Source organism: Ambystoma mexicanum, chromosome 6p, assembly GCF_040938575.1.
Source record: "Ambystoma mexicanum isolate Mex_15411 chromosome 6p, UKY_AmexF1_1, whole genome shotgun sequence".
Lineage (NCBI taxonomy): Eukaryota > Metazoa > Chordata > Amphibia > Caudata > Ambystomatidae > Ambystoma > Ambystoma mexicanum.
Window position 1 is genome coordinate 1,440,076,121 of NC_090935.1, and position 19,698 is coordinate 1,440,095,818.

At 46.2% G+C, this 19,698-nt stretch overlaps 1 protein-coding gene across 1 annotated transcript in view; it reads left to right on the forward strand.

The window, feature by feature from the left end:
• Positions 1–19,698, forward strand: part of GSR (glutathione-disulfide reductase) — a 557,956-nt gene that overhangs the window by 420,529 nt on the left and 117,729 nt on the right. Inside the window, exon 10 of the mRNA XM_069626169.1 lies at positions 14,019–14,130. Coding sequence (XP_069482270.1) covers positions 14,019–14,130 — 112 coding nt within the window. The remainder of the gene's footprint in view (positions 1–14,018; positions 14,131–19,698) is intronic.

Below are 19,698 nucleotides of genomic sequence, written 5' to 3' on the forward strand. Positions count from 1 at the left end.
TCATTTTCCTAGGTGTGATTTTAGTATTTGTTACTGGGGCAATGGTGTCTCAGTTCGCTTGCAATTGTCTCATCGGACTTGTATAAGCATCAGCACCAGCCGTAACATCGTAGTTATTAGATATGACTCAGAAGGTCACTGTTAGAGATACAATCCAAATCTTTTTTCCGACTGTGAGGTTCCGAGATAAGGGTTAGTTTACTTCTAACAGTAATCAACTCCTTTGTCCATGTGAAACGAACCATAAAATATCCACACCTTGTAGGTTAAGCCCTCTAAACAATATAGGATCTAGACAGTGTCCACTTTTATGTGTGGGGAGATCCGAAAGAATACTTAGATTGTGTGAGTCCAAAATATCATTTATGTGTTTGTAGTCACTATCATCTGGCTCATTGCACCATATATTTAAATCACCCAAAATGATGAGCTTTCAATGGTTAGTTGCTTCTACCCCCTAGGTAAGTATCCATAGTATCCAGGAATGCAGTGGCCGTTCCAGCAGGTCTGTAACAAATAATTAGTTTGAAAAGGTAATTAGGAGTAAACTGACAGGCGCAGGCTCATACCTGGGAGGCACTGTCCCAGCTCAAGGTAAAATATTTTGAATTTCTATAGTATCTCTATATATAATGGCAACTCCGCCTCCCTTTTGTTGTCCCCTATTGAGCCACTTTATCAAGTAGTTGTCTGACATCAGAAAATGATGGTGCGACAGGATGAAGTAAACCAAGACTCGGTGATCATGAAAATGTCAATGTCATGAGCTTCAATATAGTCATTTATTATGACAGCATTCTTAATTGCTGATCTAGCATTGATTATAGCCAGTGTATAAGTCATGACTGTGGTGTCAATAGCTGGCGTAGGTTGCTCCCACAGGATATTAGCGCCTCTAATTTTATTTAGTGTACAGAGCGAAATGGCGCCTTTGCTGGTATCCCTAAGGGATAGCAAAGAGTCTCTAGAGTAGAGATAGTTCATAATCCTTCCAAATGAGCCGTATCTAGGAACAGGACAAACAAATGGTCAGATCGACAAAGTGAAGCGCAGCTAACCCGCAACTTACCCCAAGATGACTGGCAACCGTTTCTGCATACACACGTATGCCACAGACCGGCTTGACGTTGTTGCACTGGCGCAGTTGCGGCCGTTGGATGAAATATAGCAACAGGAACTGCAGCTCACATTGGAGTTGTAGTTCAATAAGGAACAGGTTGCACGTTCAAAGTAAAGGAAACAAATGAGAAACAAATTAACAATACTACATTGAAAACCTGTCTAGTTTTCACTTTCATAAACACATAGGAGGGGGCCCCATCTACAAAGCCCTAGCAAAGTTAACCACAGATGGCTTTAACATTCCTGCAAAACAGGACACTACATGTAAAACTAACCAAAAAACAACTAGTTCCTCGAAATTGGCCTAAACAGAAATAACTATGGCCAATGTGGGTACGTTTGAGCTATGTTGATCAACTCATACACCTCAAGGTGAGACAACAAGGGTTACTTCAAAGTAAAGGTAAGAGTAGGTTAAAATCTCCAGATGTCCCCCCAGTTTCCATAAAGCTGGTAAGAAGACCAGGAGGGGTTGTGCTTAGTCCGTAAACCACTTATGAAGGACTATACAACTTTTGGTGTTAAGCTTGTAGGGCTTTGCCTACCCTCAACAAGTCTGCTATTGGGCCTACTTGCAGTTTGCTTTCGAATGCAGCAGCAAATGGCCGGAGCCTCTGCGTGGTGCCTCAGGACTCCAAACGTCATTGGCATGCATCGCCTATGCTAGGAGAGCCTGAATCTGACTAACGGAAAACCGCCCTGCAGCTCTCTGTCGTGGGCAGAGCTGCTGGCCTTCGCTGACCCCAGCCGAAGTTACATGGAGAACCAAAGACTCAGCAGAGTGCCAATAGGCCAAAAAGAACCCCACTTCAAAGAGTTCACCACATGGCTCCCCCATAGACTCCACTCACAAGGATACAAAGGATGTAAAAGGGGGGCACTAGAATATGAATCAACTTCACGCTACACTAATGGAGTAAATACAAGGATTATTGGGATTTTAAACTGTGAGATGTGAACCAGCAGCAAGAACACAGGCAAGGGAGGTTTTGCCAAGGTCACATTAAGCACAACAATGCTAGTTACGCCTGAAAATGTCACGCTGGTCATACAAGTTAATTACAAGGAAAGATATAGCTGAATAACATTCATTCTTAATATAATTTAATGTCATGCAATAGTGCGTGAGTCATCCAAATGCACGTGCTTAGCAGGGGCCTTGCGGTTGGGTTTTCTGTACCTTTTGGTTTGTTTTTAAAAAAGACATCTTGGTGATGGTGCCACTGTTTATGGATTTGGAAATTGCTGTGAGACTTTCTGATTCACTGTCCATATCTGAGCTAGCTGGAGATAAGGGTGGTGTGCTGTCTCGGTATTGTGTAATGGTGCCATATTTGGGTTGAAAGGTAAAAACACAATCTTCCTTGTAATCTCTCTTATCTCAAAAGAATTTTCTTGCTTTTCTAATGTATACTTCATTCTAATAATAAGAAGAAAGAAAGTCCATCTCTCCCTGATCTAAAGTGGTTCCCTACCCAACTAAGGAGAACTCGCTTCTTATCGTCAGGCTGGCTGTCCAAATGAAAAGTCCCACCCTCTGTCCATTCACTACCTAACTCTAGCCCTACCACTATGCAAAACAACAACACAAATAACATCAAGAGAATGACTCCCTTCTCCTGGTTAACTAAAATCAACCTGACTGGTTTATATTTTAAAGAGTCTTGATTAATAGTTTGAGTGCCACAAGGATGTAGAGTACCAGGGGAATGACTCCCTTCTCCTGGTCCACTGATGAAGTCTCTTGACGTTAGTTTAGCAATCTTTTACTCTGACTTATAAATCAATAAAACTGTGTTAGAACCCAATAGAATGACTTCCTTCTCCTGGTTCACTGGGTTGTCTGGTGATTGTCTTTCTTGAAAGTTCTCATCAAACCTTGTCTTTCTCTCCAGGCGCCATTGAAGGTTATTCTATGTGTCAACACCTTGTACTGGAAATCAGGAGACTGGCTCCCTTCTCCTGATTCACTTGGCTGCCCACTGATAATCTTTTATCACAGTTCTTATCCAGCCCTGCACTTCTATCCAAACTTTTTGCAGCGTTAAATTAAAAGTCACACAGTTTTTTGCTTTCTGCGATTCAATTCTTGTTTGTTCCACTTTGTAACAATTATTAAGATGAGGGATATCACCCATGAGGCTTAATCCACCTTTCTAGTTTTGTAACAGTCACTGAGATGAGGGAGATCACACCTGTGGCTTATTTCTCTTAGCTTGGCTTTGCCGCAATTGCTGAGATGGGGAGATCACGCCTGATGCTTTGGTTAACCTCTGAGCGTTGGTTAACTTCATAAAGATCACTGAGACAAGGGCGATTACTGCTGAGGCTTTGGTGATCTTCACAGCTTTGGTTGGCTTCACAACAATTGCTGAAACAAGGGAGATTACTCCAGAGGCTTTGCTTAACTTCGCAACTGTGGTTAGCTTCACAACAATGACTGCGACGAGGAAGATCCCTGCTAACAAATTGGTGGCGGAGGTGATATTCTTGTAGGAACTAAGCTGATCTCAGTGGGGGTATCAAATGATAATTTGGAATCATCACTGGGGTGTGGGTTAGAGAATGGAATGTCTTAGTTAGAGATAGAAGCCTTGAAGCAGGTGTTGATTGTGGATGAGCCTTGGATGTATATGCATGGGGAGAGAGAGAGAGTATACCTTCTTCTCTTCCCTATGGGTATTTTTCTTGTATAGTCTTGATATGATATGATATGATATGATATGATATGATATGATATGATATGGCATTTGTAACGCACCTATACATAAGTGTATACACTTCTTTTTTTGTCTTAAAGGAAATATTCTCTGAAGTCTTTACTGCCAGGAAAGGGATAATAGTGGTCCCTGACTGCACAGATGTGGTAATGAAAGGGAACCTTGTGGGTCGTGGAGTGCAAAATCTTTGCTTGCACCAACCAACTCAGTTGTTTGGGGATGAGGACTTTGTTGCTGTCCATGTCAAGGTCACTCTGGATTAATTTATTAATGGAAAACAATGACCCATTATATTTTACCTAAATTCTTCTTTGCTGGGATTCTCCTAAAGCACCACTTTGTGGGTTAATAGTGGCTTGTGCTGCCAAAGTGAGAGGGGAGAAGCAGGATAGCCTAAAAATGGCTATGGAATAGTTCTCTGTTATAGTCTCTCACAGTACCTGGGAGCATTTGACACCAACTACTGTATTTTATTTTACTCGTCATTACTGGGAAAATGGGGAGAAGGATTATAAAAAGCCATAAAAAGCAGAGCACTCCATTCTGGTTTCTCCAATAGTAAATAAGGAAAAACAGACCTTGTTTTTATGTAAAAAATATGATAATATTGCACAATAGCTAATTCATAGGAAAATACATTTTTTATTTAGAAAAAACACATAATTTTATAAAAAAAACTGTGTTAAGAATACACAGACTTCACAACCCCAAAACCAGGTTTTTACAAACGACTACACAAAACATATAAATGTAAGGTAAGAAACAAACATTGCACATTCAAGATTGAAAAAGACAACAACATCTAACATACAAAAATCATGAAAAAGTTAATTTGTTGCGTTCTATATATGACCCCAGGTCATATATAGAACGCAACAAATGAACTTTTTAAGTATGTATGTATGTTAGATGTTGGCAATCATGTTCGGCGTGTGACTCCTGTCCTCGAAGGCGCTGAAGAACAGACTAGCCAGGTGGAGGGAGTTCTTGCATAGGTCGCCTCCAGAGGATCTCAAGAACTTTGTGAAGCATCGAACCAGGCCCAAGGTAGGGCCGATATTCTCCATCGCACCCCGCAGGGGAGACTCCTTCCCAGGGACTCTGCTGCGCGGGAGGCACCGGTCAGGTCCTTCTACCAGCACGTGCACCGAGGCCGCTTCAGCTACTGGCATTCGGGTCACGGGCGCAGTGTTGAGGGACCAGAAGGTTCTTTTACCGGGTCTACACCCGAGGGGCTCTGCCCTTTTACCGGCACCATGGCCGAGGGGCTACATCCTAATACCGGTAATACATCCGAGGGGGTGCCTAAACGCAGCTCTACCGACCCCCGTGTTGAGGGTGTCACACCTACCGGGCCTAGGCCCGAGGAGCAGGGTAGGCCTTGTGATCCAGACGCAAGAGTCTTGGAGGAGGCCGGGCCCTGCGGGCTGAGTAACACGCTGCAGACACGTGGCAGGCAGCTCGATAAAATGGCCACCGGACCAGAAAGAGGCACCCATCCGATGCCATTCCGGCAATTCGGCGGAGAACAAGGTGGGACTGGCCTCAACCAGGTACGTAGTCTACAGTCTTCCCCTCATTTGCGCAGGGCAGCTTTCCTTTGCGTCCATATGGACAGGGTACATAGCGGCTCCAGCAGCTCCCCGCTAACCCGTCGGCACCCTCTGCCACCTCTTTGGCCAGTGAGGAGGTGCTCTTCCTATTGAAGTCACCTCAGATGGGGGTTATCATCAAAGACGCCATCAGGGAAGTCCTCCCTGCAATGCTAGTGGCACCACAGAGGCCTTTGCTGACGTCCCAGGCCCCGGCGCAGCCACCTCCTCCGACTCAAGGGGCTCCATCGCAGCATCCGCTCTGTACCCAGCCTCCAGCGCCATCTACCCCTCCTCCACAGGATCCTCCAGATCCGTAGGATATGGATGAGGAGGATCCAGATATACCATCATCAGCCAGGGCCTTCCACAAACATCTTGCTGGACTGGCGGAGTACCTTTGGCCTCCCCCAACCCGAGGTCAAGCAGTTGGCAGAGGGGGTTCTGGCTGAAGTCCTCAAGCGACACCCCTCTGCCAAATCAGGGATTCCTATGCAGACCGATGGAGTCTCCCTGGCCAAGAAGGGCTGGCTCAAACCCCACTTGGCCCAGCCAGTCCATCGACGCCTGGACGCCAAGTACAGGCAGGTGGAGGGGGATATACTCTTGCTTTCGGGCCATCCTCAGCCACACTCTTCATGATCACTGCGGCATCACTATACTCCAAGCCCCAATCATCCTCGCCCTCTTCCTCTGCAGCGCTCCTAGGCAAGGAGAAGATTTTGGAGGCGTATGGCAAGAAACTCTATTCCAACACCTCTTTACATATACGTCAAGCCAACGCTGATGCCATGCTAGCTGCCGCCAACCAGGATTATGGCGGGAAATTGTGGACTTCCTCCTGGAACTCCCCACCCAGAGCCAATCACGCTTTAAGGCGGGGCTAGCTGAAGCCAAGTTGGTGGCGCATGACCTCATGGAATCCACAGTGGCTCATATTGATACCTCAGGCCGTGCCATCTGTATTGCCACAGACATGAGAAGAACAGCCTGGCTCAGAGCAACAAAATTCAACCCGGATGTCCAGGAGCGCATACTAGAACTACCGTTCGAGGGGAGGGACCTCTTCCACTCCTACAGACAAGGAGCTCGACAAGAAGAAAAACAGCTCACAGCAAAGTCTTTATCCATCCTTACAAAGACCACGCCCAAATCGTACACCCAATCTCAGCAGCGCTCAGCGAGGGGTCGTATATATGGAGGGTTCCACGGCTTCCAGGAATGCAGATCCAGGCTGCAGGACCGCTTGCCATCGCAGAGCCGGCGCAAGCAACAAAAAGGGGATGGGGGAGTAAGGGCTTTTTCCAGTCCCCCTCCTCAGCGACAGCCTCCGAGGGAAAGAAAGCATAACATGCCCCTTCAGGTCCATGTATCTCCGGTGGGGGGGCAGGCTTGCTCTCCATGCACATTTCTGGCACCAGAATTTTGCGGACCCCTAGATCCTATCCGTAGTATCCACGGGGTAACGCCTTCCTACCCCAGCCTCTCCTCCCTCCTCCCCTCCACTCCCACAGGTTGGGACAGCAACTCTTTTAGTGGAGATCAGGTCGCTCGTAGAGAGCCAGGCAGTGCAGGAAGTCCCAGCCTCCCAGCGAGGCTTTGGCTTTTACTCCAGGATTTTCGCCATTCAGAAGAAGAACCAGGCAGGCCTGAGAGTTGTGGTGGACCTTTCCACCCTCAACCTATCCTTACCCCTGCGTAAATTCACAAGGGAGACTGGATGTGCTCCATGGATCTGAAGGACGCGTACCTACACGTCCCAATTTGGCAGCCCCATTGTTCTTTCCTACGGTTCAGGATAATGGGCTACCATTTTCAAGACAAGGTCCTTCCTTATGGCCTCAACTCGGCCCCCATGGTTTTTACCAGACTCGTGAGCACAGGACCTCCACATCTACCCATACCTCAACGACTGGCTCGTCAGGGCTATATCTCTGCAAGCGGTTCACCACTCTTCCCATGCCATTATGAACACTCAGCACGATCTGGGCTTCTCGCTCAATCTCAAGAAGTCACAGCTGCAGCCCATGCAGACTCTGTCATTCCTGGGCCTCATCTGGAACACGTGCTCCGAGAAGGTCTTCCCGTCGGAGGACAAAATCTCGGCCATCAAGAGGGCCACCACCCACTTCCTCAGCAGAGAGGTGACCTCAGCATGGTAGTTCCAACATCCCCTCGGTCTACTGGCAGCGGTCCTATTAGCCGTGCCGCACATGAGACTAAGGATGAGGAGGATTCAGCTGCACTTCGCAGCCTCATGGAATCAGGAGCAGGACTCTCAATCCGAGATGATCAACGTTCATCCATCTCTCCACCCGGACCTAACATGGTGGTCCAGGGACTGCAACCTACGGACGGGCAAGCCCTTTCGGCCGCCCTCCCCGCAGGCCACCATCACCACAGACTCCTTACTCGAGGGCTTGGGAGCCACCCTGGACGATCTCTTGGTCCACGGCACCTGGGCTCGACAGGAGCAGGAATACCACATCAATTGGTAGGAGCTGAACGCCATCTGGCTAGCGCTCAGAGCATTCCTACCACTTCTCAGGGGCAAGGTTGTCCTCATCCAGAGAGACAACTCGACCAGCATGTACTATGTCAACAAGCAGGGAGGCACCAGATCCCCTCCTCTGTGCAGACTTGCGATCAGCCTGTGGGAGTGGGCCCTGGAAAACGATATTTACCTCACGGCAGTCCACCTCCCGGGGGAATCCAACCTGGAGGCGGACAGGCTCAGCGGACAATTACAACTGGCAGCTAAACGACCTTGTTATCCAGGAGATCTTCAACAGGTGGGGTCACCCCCACATGGATCTCTTTGCCACCTGGCAGAACAAGACGTGTCCCCAGTTCGCATCATGGCAAGGTCAGGGCTCCGTCTATCTGGGCGACGCATTTCACCTCCAGTGGGCCGGCATGAAAACCTACACCTTTCTGCCCACTCCCCTGATCCACGCGGTAATTTGCAAAACCAAGGACTCCTCATCATTGTAATAGCCCCATGGTGGCCGCCCAGGCCATGGTTATCGGAGCTACTCAGCCTCTCAGAGGTGCCCCCGATTCACCTCCCGACGGGTAACGCTTCAGCACCTTAGCCTCTCACAGGCCAATCTGGAGATCATACAGAGTGCCAGGAGCAAGGCTACCAGGGCTCAGTACAAAAGCAAATTGACCAGATTCTGCCACTGGGCAGACTCCAAGGGAATCTATCCTTTGGCGTGCACTTTGGATGACATGCTCTCCTTTTCGGCGCACCTCGCTCATTCAGGTGTGCAGGTGGACACCTTCTGCACATACCTGGCAGCCATTGGGGCTTACAAAAACTCGGAGGAGGGCATTTTCTCCTCCTCCAACTCTATCGTCAAGAAACATATGACAAGTCTAGCTAGGCTCTACCCGCCGATCAAGAGACTGCACCTTGTGTGGAACCTTAACATAGTCTTGGGCGCATTGGCGCACAAACCATTCGAGCCAATGGTGTCCGTGGACATCGGGCTGGTCACCATCAAGATGGCCTTACCTCGGCTCGTAGAGTCAGCGAGATCCAGGCGCTCGTCGCCTCTGAGCCATACACCACCTTTCACAAGGACAAGGTAGTCCTGCGGACGCACCCGGCATTTCTGCCCAAGGTTCCACCTGTGTTCCACTTGAACGAGGAAATAGTCCTTCGTACGTTTTTTCCCGAACCCAAGGACGAAGCACACAGTGTGCTGCAATGCCTGGAGGTCAGACGTGCCCTGAAATTCTACTTGGACAGGACCAAGGGCTTCCGCAAATCAGATGCCTTGTTTGTCACTTTTGGAGGCTCAAGATCATGCTATCAGGCATCTAGGGCTTCCATATCACGCTGGATGGTCTCTGCCATCAAAGAAGCGTACGAGGGCCAGCACAAGCCACTTCCGGCCAACATGCATACCCACGCAGTCAAGGCCATGGCAACGGCCATTGCATTCCAGCGCCATGTCCCTTGGCAAGTCATAAGCAGGCCGGCCACTTGGGCCACTCCCTCGGCTTTCTGCAAGCATTACTGTTTGGATGCCGGCTCTAGATCTGATGCGGCCTTCGGACAGGTGGTTCTCAGGAACCTATTTGCTTAAGGAGGGTCTTCTCTCCACCCTGGGGCTACAATCATTTGTAATCACCCATACAGTATAGTAGAAAGGGGACGGGACGTAAGAATAATTATAAGTTACTCACCGTAGTGGCTAACATACTCTTAGTCCATAGTCCCCTTTCCTCCATTCGTCCCACCAACCTCCCCCTTAATTTTACTGGTGTCATTAGGCAATGTTAAATCTATTGTCGACGTGTCAATGGGGTCTGAGGTGTGGCACCAGTGGCGTAGTCAGGGCAGCGCATGCTCCCTGGGCCGCACCCCTGCGCGCCTCTAAATTTAAAGAGGAAGAAGGTTTTTTCTGGTGAAAAAGGTTCCATCTCCCGTCCCTTGGAAGGGACGCCCATACAGTATGGAGGAAAGGGAACTATGGACTAAGAGTACGTTAGTCACTATAGTGAGTAACTTATTTCTCCTCCACCTCTCCTCTTAAAAGAACGTTCCATTTTCCAAATTTCTCCAAACATCTTCCTTCATCTGCTCCTCAAATGCCCGACACTGCTAGACTGAATGGATTCCCCTTGGGTGGTGCTTAGCTATTCTAGTTTCACATCGGCGTTGTGGGCTTGACTGTTATTTTATTGGGGCAGCGCTGAGGTTACTGTGGGCTGAAATGGGGTTGACATAAGCTTGTTGCAAACTAAGCTGTCATTTTGGATTTTAAAACTGGCCTGGGTAAGTGTGAGGACTTTTCTACGACCCTTAAAACCAGGTAACTTCTGCAGCATTCAACAGAGTGGAAACATGGAATTTGTTTAATTTTCTCATATACAAAGCAAGTTAGTTTCACTTTCTTTACACAACACTGTTTATCCGCTGCAACTCCCAGCTCTGTGAATAAGACTCATCATTTGAGATATTTCCTTCTCATTGATACTGAAGGAAATAAAATATGTTTCCTCTTGCTGTTGGCTTTAAGTGTTGTAAATGTGTTGTTCCTATGCTGAGTGTTTGGATCTGGCCAGTGAGCTGTAAAGGCTCTTCAAGTGAATTAAACTGCTGGTACAAGTTATCTTCCAGAGTCCTTGCCTCCTTACTTTCCAATGTTGGCTGTGGTTGTCTGCTAGGGTAGTAGGGTTGTTGGCGCTCCTGTGACAGATTGACAGAAGTCTGCCTACCCAGTTGGGATTAGCTGAGAATCCTGCCTATATCGCCTTTGGGTCTACCATTCCTTAACTCAGGGGCCCCTTTGGCCACCTCACTATAGGTACCTAAGTTTGGGCCAGATACATTTGTCACATATGATTGGTGCCAAACACATTTTCAGTGTTTGGGTTAATATTGAGCCCTAAATTATTTTTTTCGTTAATTCTTTTTTTTATTGATTTGAACAAAGGTAACAGACAAAAGCAAACAGTTACAACCACATTGATCAGCAATTTCCATGGATGTACAGTTCATCAAAATCCGTAAGTCATACAAAGACACAGCGACTCAAGTATATTCACATGGTTCAATCATCCCCAATTTCCCCATTTGTTCCTCCATTGACACACAGTTGTCTAGGTCCCATTCCCACTTGGAGATCTTAGGTGATTCCTTTGCCCCCCAAAGTATGGCTGTTTTACCCTTGGCAACAATCATAGCATTTGATATGAAAAGTGTTTCATATTGAGAGTATACCGTCTCGCCCCATATGCCAAGCAGTGCGAGTTTCGGATCTTCAGGGCTGGGTTGTTCGAGCAAGTGGGATTTGCGCCTCTGAGTTGCAAGACAAAATCTACAGATTTTGAGGCATAGCTAGATAGTGTGATAAAAGGTGCCAGTTGCAAACCAAACAGTTGGGATTCCCAGCTCGGCCTCATTTAAACAGTAGCTGCCAAGTGAAGTAAACTCGGTCAATGTTTTTTAACTGGACCAACTGATATCGGGCAGAGATAGCTATTTCCCTTGGTGCCATAAAAGCCTCCTGCCAATTCTCTGCCGCAATAGCACCAATATCTGATTCTCATTTCTGTTCAAGCCTTGTTAAGGGTTGTTGGATGAAATTGAGGACAACCTGGTATGGAGTCAAAATTGCCTTTTTAGGAATTCGTTCTGTATTTAGATTGCTGCCAATGGATTTTGTTCAGGACAATCGTAAGTTCTACTGAATTATGATTGCATGGCATGTCTAAATCGGAAATATCGGAATTCATCTAGAAGTGCTAACCAAAAACTATGTTGCATTTCCACAAATGTCAGAAGTCGACCCCCAGAGAGCACATCCACTATAAGACGTATGTTTTCCCCCAACCATATGTTGTATGTTTGAGAATTCAGTGTCTGGAATTCAGGCAGATTCCTATTGTTCCAGAGAGGAGCTCTGTGTGGTCCTCCCTGCTGACCCCACTGGCCTAGTGGCTGCCCTAGTGATCCGGACTACATGTTGTGAGGGAGCCCTAAATACCTAATCCTTTTATTTGGCTATGTTATTGCTTTTTTGACATCTAATTCCTTTTGCATTTTGGATGAAAGGGACACATTAAATATATCTCAAATTAACTTTCAAATGATCCTTAAAACCTGATACCACCTCATATACCTGATACCATTTCATTCATAAGTAGCAGTTCCACCATGATGCCCCAGCAGGAACATGGATAAGGTACAGCCCTGCTTGGTTCCTCTCTACAACCTAACTCAAGAGTCTCCAATGTTCCCTAATGCATGAACAAGGGGGTGCATAGTTGGTGAAATGTACTTTGTGAATATCTCCACTAATCCAATAAACCCCTCGGGATCCCTCACAAATCCCAGACTACTCTGAAAACATGTTTGAGGCATCCAAGTGAAGCATGCCTCAAAGCATAATCCCTTCAGTCGATTCCTTCACAGCTCTGAACAAGAGGCTCTATTACTCATTTGAACCTCCATAAAAATGTACACAAGAGTATGAAAAACTCCATGGTACAACATTGTAGTCCAAATATGAACTAACCCAGAATAAGTGCTATTATGTGTAATGTAAATTGTCTTGTTTTCATCTTTTTGATATGTTTATGAAATACTATGTATAGGCAACCACAGGATTTACGATACATTGAATAAAATGTGTTTCCTATAAGAAACAGTGGTGTTTCTTATGTAAAGTGGTCTGGTGGAGTTAAAAAAGTTAGCAACTCTCTAGGTACATGTTTTGCTTGGATCTGACTATTATTAGCCATAAGACAAACAGGAGCAGGAGGAAGTTTGTGGTTCACATTTTCTTTACAAATGGGAGAAGGTAAGACCATTTTGGCACGCTTCCATGCTTGTGCCAAACTGTTATCAATAACTGCCAATGAGCCGTGGCCCTTCTTAACCCGAGTTCCCGACCAGATGGCCGTCTGCCGGAAACCTTGACAAATGTAATTTCTTTCCCCAACTGTTCAATCTCTGGTGCATTTCAATGGCCTTTTTGCCCCTGGATGGTGGCTGGCGTAACAAACATGGATTTGTTTGATTCTGCTTAGTCCCCACACCACTCCCAAGCCCTGCTGCCTCTGACTAAGAATGTGAGGGTCGGCCTAGGGACAAGCAAAGGCACTGCACTGAGAAAAGGCAGCAAAAGTAAAAGCATTGACTGTGGCCAAAGAGAAGGCAGAGCTAGACAAGGCAGGATCCCAGACCAAAGATACTCACAAGACAAAAGGTGGAAGTTCTGAGTGAAGAGAATGCGGGTAAATAAAAGGCTGAACCTCTGGCCAAGGAAAGCACACAGAAAGGGAAAGCCAAAGCTATGGCCAAGAAAAAGGGTGAGAAAGGTGGCATCACCTGGGCGCTAACCCGGGGAGAAGGCGAGACAGGTGAGTAACCTAGAAATTAACCCAAGGAGAAGATGTGACACTTAGATCATTACAAATTCAAACTATCCTGAACAAGCAAGTAAACCACATTAAACAATACTCCTGTGTTTATTTTTCTTGTTATAAATTGTAACACATTTCTGACTATTCATTCCCTATAGTATAAATTCACTTTGTTGTACACCACAGACATGTGGCATATTTGAGCAAAGAACATATTCAGTTCGGTTTCCCACTTCTTGGTGCCAGATTATCTTTTCCTCTTTTGTGATTGGGTCTCATTGCGCCTTAAAATAAAATATCCAGATTTTACATTCAAACAGGGCATTCATTTTCAAAAATCCTAATGTACACTATTGCTGTCATGTTCTCCTTATCTTGCCCATTTTCTGGATCTGAATGGACACTATTAGGTTTTGTATGATTGTCAAATTAAAAGTACACATTAAAACACATTTGTTTTTGGGTGACTGTCTTTCTACTAGGTGATACCATGCAGTAAGAGGCAATTGATTGTTATCATAGCTGTGAAGGGCAAACTAGAGAAAGAGACCACCTTTCCTGCTGAAAGATAACATGTGCATACTTCCGTTTATGTCTCTGCCTTCTTCCTCTCTATGCATTCTCACTAGAAAACAGTAGAGTCTTTAAAATGCAGTTGTGGGAAGTGTGGATTTATTTGCAACTGCTTTCTATTGAACAGGGCCTTGATCTTGATGACAAGGGCCACATTGTGGTGGATGAGTTCCAGAACACCAGTCGAAAGGGCATTTATGCTGTTGGGGATGTGTGTGGAAGAGCACTTCTCACCCCAGGTAAGAGCTTTTTCTGTTGTGCTGTATGTCTTTTGACCCCCAAGATTGCCTCTTTATTAAGAAAATAGAATATTGGATCCCTGTGTTCAATTATCCATTTGTCTGACTGTCTACTACTCTACAACATTTTTATAGTTCACTATACAATTGATGGCTGTCTCTAGGCATTGGTGTGAAGAGGACACCTATGACAATGATTTATGTATTTGTATTTTATTGAATTTTGATAGCACTTGACGCCTAAGCACTGAACAGAGTAGATAACGGTACAATAAAAATGAACATGGCAAAGACACAAAATCAACGGATCAGTGAAAGTGAAGATGAGATTAAAGGCAGGTATTGTAAAGGGGAAGAGAAGATCTGGAATGCAAGAGAGAGTGAGAGAGAGGGGGGGAGTTCCATTTTTTGGTCACAAGCAGAGCAAAGGAGCAGAAATGGGATTGCCCACAAGGGAAATGAGGGACAGTTCCAAGAAAAAGAGATTGGGAACAGAGCAAACAGACTGGCGAGTAGAAAGAGGTGGAAGAAGAGAGATGGGGAGGGGCGAGGCCATAGAGACACTTAAAAACAATACAAAGGAAGTTAAATAGTATGTGACTTTCAAAGGAGAGCTAGTGCAGAGCAGAAGTAATAGTCATGGGGTGGGGGAGGGAGTGTGCATAGTACCCAAATAGATGAATGATAGATTGAATGAAGAGGAGCAAGGTGAGACGCTGGGAGTTCAACAAGAAGAGAGTAGCAATAAAATAGTCTGGAGAAAACTAGAGGGAAGATAAGGCGTTTAGTAGAGGAGAAAGTACGAAGGAGCTTCATGGATTTCAAATAGCTGATAGCAGCAAGAACTAGAAATAGGAGATCTGAGTGCAGAAGGAAGTGAAGAATCAATGATGACATCAAGATTACGGGCCGACAAAGAGATGGAAAGGATGGAGGGGGGGAAAGAAGACTGAGGGAGGAGGGAGTGGAAGGGGAATGGTAGGAGCAGAGAAGAAAAGAACTTCTGTTTTTGAGGGATTAAGGTGGAGATAGTGAGAGGACGTCCATGACTGAATAGGAAGAAGACGGGCAGTCAAGGAAGAGTGAATAGATTCAATAAAGCAGATGAAGGATAGAATGATTTGTGAGTCATCCGCGTAGCGGTGATAAGAAAAGCCAAAGGAAGAGATGGACCAACTAGAGAGGTGTAGCGAGAAACAAGAAGAGGACCAAGGACTGAGCCTTGGGGGACACCATTTGAGGGCGAAATAGAGGAAGAGTGACCAGTCCAGAAAACAGAGGAGGTATGAATGAAACCAGTTGAGAACGCAGTCACAATAGCCATGTTCAGTATGAGAAGAGAGAAGAATTGCATGGTCGACCGAGAGATCTAGAAGATATGAGAAACCAGAAGGTGTCTCACCCGCTAGTCCCCGTGGATCTGTCATCCATGTGGCAAGGACACAGCCATTGCTTTTGGATCCAGTTCCTGGGGGTGGACCAGTGCAGGAGGATCACCTGGGTGAGGGGTCTTTAGGGAGTGGGACACCAGATGGCGAGATGCGGTATCCGTCACCCTGTAACACCTTTACCCACTCCTACCAGGTAGGATATGTGGGAACTTTACCCCCGCCCCTCTTTCCCACCACAAACACTTCTACACGGACAGCCCGCTCTGCGAGAATACAGACTCACACCCGAGCAGTGTACCTGACCTGTCCCGCTACTATGGTCAGGCGAAGTCACGCAATCACTGACAATCACTCACACCTGACTTCCATTAAACTTCCCCACACTGATAAAAGGCGGAGCACGAGAGCACACTCTGAGCGAGGCAAAGCACACGAAGGAACAGCAGTTTTGAGTCGCCAGCTGAACGAGGGGAGAAATCCGGGAAACCAAGAAGAGTTTGCAAGGAGGGAAAATACCCTTGACCTTTTTGGCAAGAAACCATTACTTTCCAGAAACCTTCAAAGCAGAAACCATAAGGCCAGGAAACCGGATTTAAGACTCCTGCATTGTGTGTTGAAAATATGGAAGGTCCTCCTGTGTAATCAACCAAGGTGGGGAGGAGCGGCAGCCGCCGGGGTATTGTCCTTGGCTCCAAGGACAAAGAACCGTTAGAGAGATCAACACAGGCGGTGAGTTGGGGAGACAGATGCAAGACCTGTCTGTGTTGAAGTCAAGGTTGCTAGCGGGAACATTGTATAAAGAGCGCTGGAACGAACATTGTTAAACGTGTGTGATGAAAGACGCGAGTAAAGCTAAACCGCTGATGAATGTTTGAACTTCAGAAGGAACGAAACAATACCATTAACAGAGTGGTCCGGCACCATGAGTGTGCTCAATCGAAGGTCTCCGTAAGGTATCCCGCCAAGAGAATTGAAAGCCAAAAGATAAGATTAATGAGAATATTGTATGAAGTGAATCGAAGTGGTCCTGCGACAGTTTAAGCAAAACCCATCACACATTCAAAAGTCTTTGATTTTGATATCAAGAGGATCCCAGCCCGAACGAGGGAGACCCATGGTCCGAGCCCGAACGAGGGAGACCAAGAGTAAACAGTGTGGTACAAAGGGGTCCAAGCCTGAAGGAGGGAGACCGATGATAAATACTGGAAACGAGAAATTGTGCATGTGAAGATCCTAATAGAAAAGAAACTTTGATATTTGTTTGTTACTACAGGCCCACTGTAGTAAGAGACTGTTATTGGAAAAGAGACTTTGGCAGAAGGTCCCGATGTATATGCTTTGAACTGTGTCCTTGTGGCAGAGAAGCCACATTGTGTGCAAAGCTCGAAGGTTCTGCCTTGCTCCGTGCTGAAAACGTGGGGAAGGGAAGCCAACTACTCAACCATCCTGACATATTATTTCTTGAACACTTTTCTTTGTTGCATACATTATTGTCCAACACCATTTTGTATTTAGAAGTAAGGAGTGGCAATAGATTTATTAGTATAGGCCCTTTTATTTTGACAGAAACTCGACTAGGGCTGCGTTATTATTATTTGGTGGCCGTAGCGCTTGCTCCCATCCTTAGATTTAGGTTAGGTAGGCGTTCAACCAACCCATTGAAGTTCAATAAACACCCTTGAAATTAGATCACTTGTGTCTGTCTTCAGTGTTTGATACCATGCCTTCCCTACAAAGAATAAGAAGAGAGCAAGTTTAGAGTACTGAGAAGTGAGTCAGTGACTGACAAAAGAGCAGTTTCAGTGGAGTGTCATAGCCTAACGCCTGACTGGTAGGAAGGTAAGAGAGAGAGTGCAGATTACTAAAAGAGGAAACTTGGGAATAAACAACATGCTCTAGAATCTTTGAGCGAAAAGGAAGAAGAGATATGGGGCAGAAATTAGAAGGCAAGGAGGGGATCAGTGTAGTCTTTTTCAAAATAGGAAGGATTGAGACATGCTTGAAGTGCGAGGCAACAGTGCAAGAGGAGAGAGAAGTGTTGAAGAGGGCAGTAAGATATGATATGACAGTTTATTTATATAGCGCCTATACACAATGTGTTTCAAAGCGCTTCAAGGCAAGTGAGGGAACAAGGGAAAATACAATGACATTCTTCTAGGCCATGAACAGTAAGGTTTGAAATTAACTATCGTACTCGGCCTGACGACATTTCAGATAGTGTAAGTGACATAGATAAGGAAGGGAGGGGGAGAGTGGGAAGGAAATGGAAACAGACAGGCGACTACCGTACTAGGCCTGACAACATTTCTGTTAAAGCGGGAGAAAAACAAAAGGTGAGGGAGAGGGGTGCAGAAAGGGAGAGGAGGAACAAATAAGCGACTATCGTACTAGGCCTGACGACATTTCAGATAGTGCTGGAGAGGGGAGAACAAGTAAGGGTACGGGGGAGGAGACAGAAGAGGTTGCTCTCATACTAGGTCCAGGGACAATTCTGATAGAGTAAGTGCATAGAAGAAAGTAAGGGGAGGAGAGGAGGAGATAGGAAAACGGAGTAATGGAGACGGGGAGAGAACAGAGAGTAAGCAGTGAAAAAGAGTGGAGAAGCAAGAGGGGAAAGCCAATACAATTGCAGAAGTCTGTAGTAACACAAAATGTTGCATGCCAGGATACAAGATGAAGATGGGAACATCATGATTCAGGGCCACCATGAGTACAAGATGCAAAGGAAGTCTAGCATGAGAGTTGAGAAAGGATGACGCACCGTGTATCAATGAAGTCCATAAAAGTCAAATCCAGCATTGGCCACAAGACGGTGATAGTGAAACCAGAATAGAAGTGATACCAGATAGGAAGAAGTGTTGAATAAACCAGCAGGATTAGGAGGAAAGGAAGAGGATAGTCGGGCGAGGAGGTGGGATGAGCCCTAGCTAGGGTAGAGGACATTTTCACATTGGTGAGAGGGTGAAATGTGGACATCACCGAAGAGGGAGAAGTAGAAGAGCTTGGGAAAGAGGGAAGGAGGAGAGGAGGGGAGGAAGTAGGGGGAAGAGAAGACCAACATAGGGAGATTTGTAGAAACTAAGTAGTTGGCAAAGTCAGATGCAGAGAGGAGAGAACAATGTGCTGGATATGGAGGTGCAGGGGAAGGCAGGGGAAGGAATGTGGTTTGAATTATGGAAAAGGCGACGAGGATGAGAGGGAAGTGAGGTGAACAGAGAGTGGAAATAATGTTGCTTGGTGGAGAAGAGTCGTAGGTAGAGTGGAGAGAAGATAGAAGGGACAAATCACTTGCTTCCCTGGACCTACGTCAACGCCGCTCAGCCTGTCGTGGCGAGTTGACCCAAGAGTCGGTAACATCCAAGGCTGAGCAGGCCTATGAGACGGATTAAAAGCAACAGGGGTAAAGAAGGTCAAGAGAGTCAGTCAGGGTATCAGAGAGAAGAGAGGAGGCAGGATCAGCCAAAAGAGGGGAAAAGGTAGAGAGGGAGGTCAAAATAGAGACAATAACTGAAGAGAAAGTGGAAATATCAAAGAGTCGAAGGTCACGACAATGGAAGGTAGAGGATGATTCAGAGGGGGAGAAGAAGAAGGGAGAGAAAAAGAGAAGAAAAAGGAGTGATCAGAGGGACGATAAATGACAATGAAAGTCAAAGAGGGGCAAGAGAAGAAAGTGGTATTCGAAAGATGAGAAGCAAGGGGGATCCATGGAAGGATAGAGGAAGCTGTGGACACAGAGGAGAGAATGCCAACACCACCCCTACATCCAAAGGGGCGGGGGTATGGGAGAACGACTGCACAGAAGAAAGTGCAACATGAATAGCAGTGTTGGAAGGAGACAATTTTCTGTGAGGCAGAGGAAGTGAAGAAGGAAGCACGAAAAAAGATCTAGAACAGAGTGGACCTTATCCTCAAGGGAGCGAGAGTTCCAGAGTGGAATGTTAAAGATATGGGACAGGTCAGTCATAGGAGGATAGATGAGGTTAGCATAGTTGTGGGAAGTAGACCAATTAGTCTGTGGGCAGGGTTGAAATGCAGGCATGAAAGAGCAAAAAAGGCATGGGAAACAAACAGCTGGGGAGTGGTTGTGAATACGCTAGTGATTGTACACAAGACAAGGATACCTCATGGCAGTTGGCAAGGGATGTATGAAGGGGTGGAAGTCCAGTAGAAAAGGGGG